Source organism: Chanos chanos, chromosome 6, assembly GCF_902362185.1.
Source record: "Chanos chanos chromosome 6, fChaCha1.1, whole genome shotgun sequence".
Taxonomy (NCBI): Eukaryota; Metazoa; Chordata; class Actinopteri; order Gonorynchiformes; family Chanidae; genus Chanos; species Chanos chanos.
In genome coordinates, this window is record NC_044500.1 from 39,459,463 (window position 1) to 39,470,496 (window position 11,034).

An 11,034-nucleotide genomic window follows, 5' to 3' on the forward strand; every position below is an offset into this window, starting at 1 on the left:
CCCTGAAACTGGAATAGCTCTAGGAAGGGTTTATAGTGAGCAGTGTATTGTGTTCACATGGTAATTAAGCTATGTTACAGGGCTGTCCTCTGCAATGTCTTGTTCTGGTAGAGTGGAATAGTACTACGTCATGGTGTTCACTTAACTTGCTATTTTGAGTTTTTAATGTTTGAGATGTTAGCAGTGTTGTTGTAAATACAGTAAATTTCCTTCCCCTTTTTGACAGGTTACTACACATTAGTTAATATATTTATATTTTTAACAGTAAGTAGCAAATATTTTATTGTATCTCACCCTATGCACTTTGATTGTCGTGGTGTACTTGAGAATGAATTCTAATTTTCACTGTTGCCTCTGTCATTTTAACTGTGAGAGGAATGATTCAGATTCATCTGCAAGCTCTCTGCACCCTTAAAGAAAGTGGATGAGTTTAAGGGAACAAAATGTTCTCTCGCCAGTCCTTGCTGCTTGAATTCTTAATGTTCTGACCCATGTGTGTAACATAGTTTAGGTCTTGTTAATTTCAGTCCAAATTTATGTCATTTCTCAGACTGTTAACATGGTAGGCCCTACAATAAAATATTATAAAGCACGTTCAACAAACAAAAGGTTTGTTTTTATATTTGACTACAATAAACCCAAAAGTGACAAGACGAGAACCGTATGTACTCGTTTAATGTTTTATTGCTCCACTGAGGCAAACCGGATCAGTGGGGATGTGCACAAGTTGGTACAACAGATAAATCAGGCACTTTGGCAAACAGACATGTTCAGGCTGGCAAATGAGATTTCTGATTGACTCACATCACTCTGTTTAGAGTGAAACTTCCTTGTTTGTGCTGGCAGTTGTTGGGACAAGAACAGATACTTGAGTTAGAAAACACTGGCATAGGTCAATGTAGCCAAGTGTGCTGTGGAAAGCCCCACTGATTCCAGTTCAAGCCAGGCAGAGGAGAAAAAGGCATTTTTATCTATAACAGTTCACTCCCAGGTCACATTCATATCACAAAGTGAATGCCTGAAAATCCCTTAATTTAAGAGTTGTCAGGTTACGTTCATCTGGAAAGATATGGTGTATAAAACATTTAAACACATACAAAAAACATACATCACATTTGTATCATTGCGGTTTTATCAACTGCAGTGGTGAGACAGAGCGTTTTCAGGTACTTTCTCCTCGTATCTGAAGACAACGCAAGTTCAATCCAGTTCCAAAAAAAAAAAAAAAATGAAGAGAAAATATCATCAAAGGAGGAATAGGTCAAAACGTTCAAGTTCAAAATTCAATGTTTGTGTCCAACTTTTGCCTGAAACTGGCAAAGAACCAGTTTTGAACAGTTTAGCCTTGAAAACTTGCAGTAGACATCACCACAATGATGAACTCTCCTGCCTTCAGAGACATTATAAAATATTACCCTTACTGTACCTGCCATCTGGCTCTGTTGACTTGTTATGAAACACATGTCGGGAAACTAAAATATCATAAGTCTTCATCATGATATTACACTAAACAAATGGTGCACAGTCATATTCAGTGCATCAGGTGAGTCTAGACTGTTTATAGTTTGTTGTAAAAGTGAAACATTAACAGGGTTTCTCACTCGAAAGTCTAAAGCTTAAAGTGTCCTTCTACAGAAACGACCCCTTATCGCTCACTGTGCTTTGCACTGTCAGACCTTTGACTTTGTTATCAGATATCTACTACTTTCAAGCAGCAACTGAAAAACTATATTGATGTCAATCAACAATTTGTTCTCACTAATCTTTGGTCGGTTAGGTTTTTTTTGTTTTTTTTTTGTGAGCCCACCTTCCTCAAAAACAAAATTAGCATAAAGTGTCGACATTAAACATTCAGGGGAAACATCAACAGGCTGAAAAATTATTACACCAAAATTATTGAGTAATTTGGAGTTTCATCTCTTGCAAGTACATATGAATTCGTATGGTCATCTCTCTAAAAAAAACTGCCAAACATCACATTGCAAAATAAGTCTTTAGGTTATTATTTCAAGTCTTCTAGATGTGATTTTTGATGATCATATGATATTAAAAAATGGAAGTAACTATACTGTAGGCCTTTTAAAAGATCCTTTTTTCACATATTCTATTGTCTCTCCCATGTGTCTACATTTCCCTTAAAAGCAACAAATTTCACCTTTTTGGTTCCTACCTCTCTCTCTATTCCTTTGGTAAGCAGGAATGTACTAGAGATAACATCATTCTTCATGGTTCACCTGTAATTTACTAACCTTGCATACACTACATCCATGTCACACATAGCCATCTCAAGTTGCTTATATTGCCATTACGAGATCGTAAGATTATTAGAAGGTACCGTTTTTAATCTTGCAAAAATAAACACGTGGTATCTCAGCTTGTAGCAGTTCCTCTGAGAGCCTGTTTATAAGTCTCAGTCACATTTACACAGTCAGTGATGGAGAAAGCACTATCCACCATATTAGCCTGATAACAGTTCATATCCCAGAGGCCTTTTCGTCTTCTTGTTCCCTGCAGATGCCCTGGTCCATCCTCCCTGAGATCCAACAAGTTATCTGCTGAGACACAACCTCTCATGGAGCTAATGTTCTCTGGCCTCTCCACAGATGATGCAGCTCTATCGCGGTCAGGCAAGTCCAGTCTGTCAAAAGATTCAGAGGAAAGGATACTGTCCTCACTGATCGCCCCGCCCGGCCGTACCTTGGTGGTCCCGTGTGGCAGGCAGGCAGCTAACTGGTCCAATGAACCAAATTCTTTAAGGCCACCAGAGGAGAACTTGCCGTGGCGTTTTAGGATGCCCTTTCGGTGTGGAGGAGCAGAGGGGCACAGTGAAGCCTGAGGTGTCTGGGCACAGTCACTGCTCTCAGGGGAGGAAGAGTAGTATCCTGACTCCCTCTCCGCTGGTTTCTTAAGGATCCCTTTTCTTGGCGGTGGTGGCGGGGGAGGCTGGGATGGAGTAGAGGAGAAGACAAAGGTGTTCGGCGATTTTTCCTCCATGGCTGTACTCTGAGCTTCATTTGAAGTCTTCTGCTTAAGGCTACCCCTCTTTTTCAAAATACCCTTATAAGGGCGAGCAGTGGACCCTTCCTGCATGGTCTGGGAGACGTTGTTCTCCTTCCGAGATCTCCTTACAGAACGCTGACGGACCACGTCCCCTCCAGCCCCGCCGCCAGACCGCAGTAGGCAGCGCATCTTGGAGCCACTCTCCAGTAGTGGACGGGAAGTCCTGCGAAGCCAGTCACCAATGCGGGCAGGTCCTGCTGCTGTTGCTGTTGTTGTATTCTGGTTTGTGGTAGTCATGTCCCCTTCAGCCAGCAAGGGCCATTGATAGCCCCAGTTCAGCCACCAGTGTCCAGCTATCTCTTCCAGTGTTGCTCTCCGTTCAGGGTTCACCATTAGCATCCAGCGAATCAAACCACAGGCATCTACATTGGCAGAAATGAGAAAGGGTTCAACCTATCAGAATGACACTGACATCACAGATGGACTTCAAGGACTTTATAAATATGGAAGTGTTTGATTGTACTAAAACGATTATCAATGTATCCAGATGGGTTTTTTTAAACAGATAGTTTTGTTCTATAATTACATGTTTATAACATAAAATTAGGGGCAGGAGCTTCAAATAACTGAAGAAAAGAAAAGACAATAACACACGTGCATGCAGCGTCCTCTCTCTACTATGTGGCTTACCAGATGGTTTGGAGGGTTTCCGGTATTCCCCTGTGCTGATCTGCCTGACCAGGTTCTTGTGGTTCTGTCCATCAAAAGGCATAGCTCCATGAACCAGGATGTACAGCAGAACTCCAAGAGACCAACTGTCCACTTCGGGACCTTTGTACGGCCTGCCATTCACTATCTCCGGAGAGGCATACAGGGGACTACCGCAGAATGTTTGCAGGTACTCGTCACCATGGTACAGGTTGGAGAGTCCAAAATCAGCAATCTGTAAAACGACATGAATGTCAATATTTATTAAAAAAAAAACAACAACAACAAAACAAAACAAATTAAGTTGTCAATCTAATGCCGTAATAACACGCTGAACCACTATTTTATTGCTAACGTAAAATAAGGAATGCAGAAGTACCGGAGATCAAGCAGAGTTCTTTTCAAACTAGATTGTGATATGGATGAGATGAAAGAAACTTATCTATTCTAAAAGTAGTGGGAATAAAATGTGTTACATAACTAGGTGTTGTAAATTTTTATCTGTTAAATTGTTTTATCAGGATTTCACATGTGATGTGCGCCGCAGGTTTTTGCTCTCGTACCTTCACGTTGCCGTTGCCATCAAGCAGAATGTTCTCCAACTTAAGATCTCTGTGCACTATCCCATTCTGTAAAACAGGAAATAAGTTTTAAATTCGTATTCAAATGGCCTGCAGAAAACATGCATGGCCTTACTTTAACATGAATATTGTGAGAATTTAATGAGCATGATTTAGTATATGTCTATTTCAGGGTTACAACCAGTCAAGTGGAAGCAATCAGTTTTTTTTTTTGTTTTTTTTTTAATGTGGAGATGAATAAACAGTTTGTATCAAGTCTCCAGGACAACATCACAATGTTAGCCAACACTAAGACCAGCCTACTGATCGTCTTACAATCTCTACAGAAGCACATAAAGCATTATGGCGATAGGAGTTATAAAATAATCCTCTCTGAGCAAAGAAACAACATTGCAGGACAGTTCTGGAATGTCAGCTATGCTCCATTGTCCTCCTCCCTGTAGGAGGGCATACCTTTCATTACAGGGACTCTGAGCAGAAGATTAAATTTAGCCCTGCTTTTAAAAAATGCAGGTCACACAGTTCTCCAAGTGGTTCTCTCAGGATATTTTGACAGAACAAGAGAAAAAAAAAAAAAATATATATATGACTTTCTTGTGATAGATGTAATTCAAAAGAGCGCAATTTCATTCTGGTTAAACTCTGGACAGTGGAGATACCCAAGAACAAACCTCAGTTTTCACAACATAAGCTACATCTTGCAGCACACTACATCTAAAAGCCTGCATTATATTTTGGAATGTTAGATGATAGTGAATGTTGAGTATAAACTTCAGTTATAAACTATTACTTGGGAATTGTTACTGTAGTTCAAGTTGAGCTTCCAACCTCCTGGCAGACTGCACAGGGGCAGAAAGGCTGAGGATGACAAGGGGACACAGAGCCTGTTTGTTCTGTGCTCTCATTATTGTGTGGGTATCTGTGTGTGTGTGTGTGTGTGTTTCAGAGGGAGAAGAGAGCCATGGAGAGACCAGCCTGCTGGCCTTTAGCCTCGACGCTGCCACTCCACAGCTCCACCGCTTCATTACACCATGTTCTCAACGCCTAAGCGGACTGTGAATAATGAGGGTTATGTAAGCACGCCGGGCTTTGTCTCTGTGTTAGGGAAGAGGCTGTTCTGGCTTTTTAGATAGCGTGTACGCGTACAATCAGAGCATTGCCAGTGAGGTTCAGTCTGTTGCTGACATATTGACCCCGGGCCAAGAGGTGGGCCGACACAGCCGTAACACCACGTTTAAACCAATCACTGATCATTTGAGGGTTAGGGTTAGGGAGAATGGATCAGAGGATGCGAAAGCAGTCTTAACGTAAGGTTGGATCAGCTTGTGGGGGACCTTCTGTGATTCTTTACCTTGTGGCAGTAATGCACGGCTGACACAATCTGCCTGAAGAAGTGTCTCGCTTCTCGCTCTGTGATCTTCTGCCGGTCACAGATGTAGTCGTACAGGTCGCCCTGACTTGCATACTCCATCACGATCACAATTTTGTCTTTGCTCTCAAACACTGAAAACCACACAAACAGAACAGCTGTATAAGCACTCACAAAATAGCAGTATTGTAGGGTTGGCGTAGGTTAGGTGCACATTGGAGTTGGAGGGGCAGCTCTGAACCCTGCCACTTATATAACCAACACTGGGTAACAGTGAGACATCAGACTTTGCATGATGGAAGTTCTCTCGCAACAAAGAAAATATCAAGATCCCTCATGTGATATCATGGTTGCTTTTAAAAGACTGAGAGTTTTAGAATTTGCTCAGCCATTTCTATGGAACTATTCTGCATGAAATTGAAGTTAAAAAAAATGACAGTTACTTAAACAAATAAACATTGCTGATGATCTTGTATTTGTTTTACCTTCATATATGGTGATGATATGAGGATGGTTCAGTGAGGACATGATCTCAATCTCTCTTCGTATGTGAATGAGATCCTGTTCATCTTTAATCTTCTCTTTTCTGATTGACTTAATAGCCACCTTTAGTGGGGATAAAAAAAAAACAGAGAATCAGTAGACGTGGGTGATTAAGAAAGTCGTATCCGTGATCGTTCCGTAAATATATTTCGATTTTCTAAACAAGTACGAGAGAACACTCTTGTAAAGGCACTTAATGTTTTGTTGAAATGACTGCATTGAAATTTGGATGTTAAGATCAGACTGATCCTATTTGACAATTAGTTATGTTAAATTCTGCCTTTAGTTTTCACTGCAGTTAATGTGCTTGATATCCCAAAGGTTTAAATACTGCTTGTAGATTTTTTAAAGACATGTTTTGGCTTAAATTGGTGAGAATTTAAGCCAAATCCTCAAAATTATGTCCATGGAGTTTGATATATCTCAGGATCTGCAGTTCATACATTCCTACTTTAAATGATCTTTTTTTCTGCTTATTTGTCTATTGATCCATTCTAGACCACTCATTATTGGTTTAACCTATTTGCGTGTACAGCAAGTCAGATCTAAAAAGATTATTTGCAAGATAATAAATACCTGGAAACCATGTTTTTCCCCCCAAAGAGTATCCTAATGTCCTATGGGTGAGAATCTATGGGTTTCAATAATAGAACTTATTTTCTGTCTATCCACCTTTAAACCTGAAACCGTGTGCTTGCCTCGGGGGCATTTGACAGTAAGTGTAAATAAAACACTGGTATCTGAGGAGCTATTGTAATGGGTATAAAAGAGAGGAGGGTGGGACATATTTTAAGACGTCCAGAGGTCAATCTGTCATCTGGCTAGTCAACTGGTCAATACATCATCATCTAGTGAATTGTCAGTGGAACTAAAAAAAAAAAAGAAAAGAAAAAAAAGAAAATTCAATGAAACTGTAAACATTGGTCAGTACGAGTGTTCCTGAGTGACTATATGAAGGGTATGTATGTATTTCTCTATGTGAATGTGACAATGTGAGACAGCAACTGGTCACCTGTTCAGGGTGTTGGTTCAGGGTGTTCAAATGGCAATGTGTGACATAATGCATATTGAACAAAATGTGGTGTTCACTTTTTGTGCGTTTGTGTACACAATGAGATTAACACAATTTGTTCACGTCTTTGTGTGTTTAATGTAATGATGCACAAATGCTTAGGATTCCACAGCTCTGTGTGTGTGCGTCATCGGACACCCAAAGAGGAAGGGTGAGGGGGGGGGAACAGATGGCCGGTGCCTCAGATGAAAGTACGATACTGAACTGCTCTGTCTTTAATACCAAGTCGCAGAGCACACTTTACAGACAGAAATGAAGACGTGAAATTCACACGCATCACCCCAAATTTTAATAAAAATATATCCCTGTGATGCGAAGTCACAGATCAAAACTGATGAAAAATCCCACAGCCATGCAACCGGATGATGCAGAGCTGAAAACTACATATGTATTCAACAAAGGCAAGTTCCGCATGAAACTATCAGCTGTTTTCAGTATTCACTATCCATATTTAGAGTGGTATGTTTAATGTAAGAAGTTAGCTAGGTCGCCTTTTTAATTTGCCTATGAAATAAAGTTTCCTAACCAAGGCAATAGAGCAAACCACAATAGGGCTGTCTGACAGCAAAAAAAAAAAAAAAAAGGAAAAAAAAAAAGGATTATTCAAGATTATTCATTTTTCTAGAAGTAGAAAACAACATTTCAACAATGCATCTGTGAAAATGTGTCATGTAATGTCATTACAATGTAGACAGGCTTTCCCCTAAACTTCAGTCATTCAGTCATTGTGATTCATGAGCATTTTCTGTTTTCTTATCTAGACAGCAGTGAAAGGGAGTTACCGATGATGTCTCTCTAATTCCATGACCGCTGAGTCACAACATGTTTTCCACTCTCTTCCATGGGGACGTTTCACTTTAACACGTATGGAGCAGGGCAAACAAATTGTGTTCATTTTTAGAAACACCTTTAGCACGTGACGAAAATGTCAGATGGTTACGTTATTTTTGCTGCACCAATAGTGTTCACCTGTCTAGATCTGTTTTAGCAAGCCCAGGTGTTTGAAGAACTCTGTTTAAGGTATAGAGCCACATGGACAATGGCAGTTAACCAAGTAATCACATTTATTTGTCTTGATTTATTAATTTCCTTAAAAAAGGAAAAAGTGTAAAGGCTGTTATGCAAATCAGTGTAATCATGTAAGGATAAGGAAGTATGTGGGTAAACCCTGTTAGATTTTTGACAGAAATGTGCCGACTTTCACTTCCTGCTTCTCTCTGTATGAGGAGGGAAAAGAAGAATTTGAAAAATAACAGCTGTCAATCTGTAACTATATTAACTGACTGAATCCATGTGGGTGTGATGGACTAAATTATTGGTGAAAATGAAATATAAATGACATAATTCGTACACTGACATGGCTCATGATAAAACCCCAAAATTAATATACCAAAAAAATACCATATACTGGTATATCATGGTATCAAAAATATACCATTTTGGCTTGCTCACTGCTGGTTTCCCACTCAAATTTCTGATCAGCTTCTTTCTGCTAATGTCTACTACCTGCATGCACTGTAGCTCTCTTTTACAAGAGTGTAAAGAAAAACCTCACAGCTAAACACATTAAACAGAATGTAGGGTTCTCCAGATCACCAAACGTTTACATAGATTGCTAAATCTAGGGAGAAACAATGGCACGGTTGGTGTGCACCTCTTGATGAGGTGATCAATATGTATCATAGTCCCAGGTAATGTGACATTCTACAAGACAGACAATACTCCACAGTATTCATTTAAAAAAGAAAAAACAGTTGACTCCTTCCAATGGAAAGATAGTCAACTGAGATGCTTGCATGTAACAGGTAAATACACATTCTAAAAGAACTCTTCTGGTGCCAAGCTTTTGAAATCATTTGATAATTTTGATATCTTCGGTGGGATAATTCAGTGTTGAAATAGTTTTAAATGATCTGCCATTGGAATCCTTTACTGATATGCTGGTCAATTTTGTTGCTTCTGACTAAACTGATTATCAAAATGAAAAAATCTTAATGGGAAAACAATGCCACTTTTTGGGATGACTACATCGCTGACACCAGACAAATGTACTAACATGAACATTCATCACAGAGTCAAACAAACATGTTTAAATGCCCCCCCCTGCCATTCCTTTCCTGCTAAATTCCAGCTCCCCTCTCTCAGACCTCGGGGGTTTAGGAAAGGCTGGAATGTCGCTTCAGACATGGGAATTTTTTTAACCTCTGCCTCCATAATCTGAGAGCCAGTTTTTGTTTTATTTTGAAATAGACAATAAGGTCTTATCAGATCAAGAGCAGGCCTCATACCCTCTTGGGCCAAATCTAGACCTGTCATATTTGAGCATTTGAGGAGCATTTCATAGTGATGGGTCAATTACACACAGACTCATTAGTGTGATGAGTGATTTAGGAACATAGACTCTCTTTTCCAACAACTTCTTTGTTTGAATAATACAGGAAAGGGGGTTGTTCTCCCATCAGGAGGGGCATCACATTCTTGCATTTCAAATCCTTTGTATTCACCTCACATAACTGCCTCTGTCTTCCATTGATTTGATAGGCTTCTGAAATGTTTGCCTGACAATTGCACCAGACACAATACATTTCCACAGACGGCACTACCTCATAAGTAATATTAGAAGAAAAGCTCTATCATCACTTTGACGTCACACATCAACAATTCTTTTGTCCCTTTTCCAGGTTCTCATACAATGTTAGCTGTTCTTATGTCAACACTGTAAGTCTATCCTGTTTGAAACTACTGATGAAATACTTTGTCACCTGAATGTTATTTTCAAAAGAATAAAGAAATTCAGTGGCCTATAGGTGAAATTGTTTTGCCTTATAATAACAAAAAATATGATGCATTAAATGCTTACACATAAGTCAGTTGTGTCAAATATCTCCAAACAAATGAAGTCTGCATGCTACCTCATCAGTTAACTTAGCAGTGAGTTACTGTTCTGTTCTAACACACAGCGGCATGCATTTCAGCTGTCGCTCGGTTGTCGCAAACAGCAGATTTGTATTCGGTTAAACTATGGTTATTCTACCAAGCATATATAGTCGTTCAGTAATGGGCGTACAACATAATTTCCTTTGTATTTGTTTTAGTTGTTTTTACCGGAAAGGGGTGACTGCTGAGCCCGTCTACTCCAGACGGGCCGGTTTTGAATTCGTGTGAGTCACGAATTGTTTTTGCTGCCGCCAGGCAGTACACAATGCCAGTGCGTAACGATCCGCCAGCAACGGCTTGTAAACTGCATTTTCAATGGAATCCAATTCTCAGTTAAAAATACGTTCAGCAAATGTTACAAACATTATGTCTCATATGAATAAACGCTTAACATTATCCTAACAAAAACAGTCATGCATTAATGAACCATTTTCTTTCCACAAGATCTGAAATATTTATTTACAGCGCAACTTACCATTCTGCCAGATCTTTCCACTGCTTTTTTGACTTTTCCATATGTTCCTTTTCCAAGCGTCTCAAGAAATTCGTATCGATGTTTTAGATTGTGTTTGTGATGATGTCTCTTGACCGCCTGTCGTTTCACCGGAGCCTGGCCAACACAACTCGAGAGGCTGAGAGAGCTTTCAGCAGGTAGCACAGCAAGACAGTCGGGTAAAGTTGGTGACCTCTCGTCACCTCCAAACTCTGAAGGATCCATGCCCACCCGCGAGTTAACTTTTTGGGCTCAACTATTCAATGTATATCTAACTGTTCTGTCTACCATATCAGAATTGTTTGCGAGTTGCCTTTGTTTTCCAAATAGC

At 39.8% G+C, this 11,034-nt stretch overlaps 1 protein-coding gene across 1 annotated transcript; it reads right to left on the reverse strand.

Moving 5' to 3' along the window:
- Window positions 1-1,222: 1,222 nt before the first annotated feature.
- nuak2 (NUAK family, SNF1-like kinase, 2) lies at window positions 1,223-11,034 on the reverse strand. Its single transcript, XM_030777549.1, has 6 exons — window positions 10,686-11,034; window positions 6,144-6,264; window positions 5,641-5,792; window positions 4,272-4,337; window positions 3,691-3,943; window positions 1,223-3,422 (listed from the first exon to the last, which is right to left on the reverse strand). The coding sequence occupies exons 1-6, from the start codon at window positions 10,926-10,928 to the stop codon at window positions 2,371-2,373; spliced, it is 1,887 nt and encodes a 628-aa protein (XP_030633409.1). The 5' UTR covers window positions 10,929-11,034; the 3' UTR covers window positions 1,223-2,370.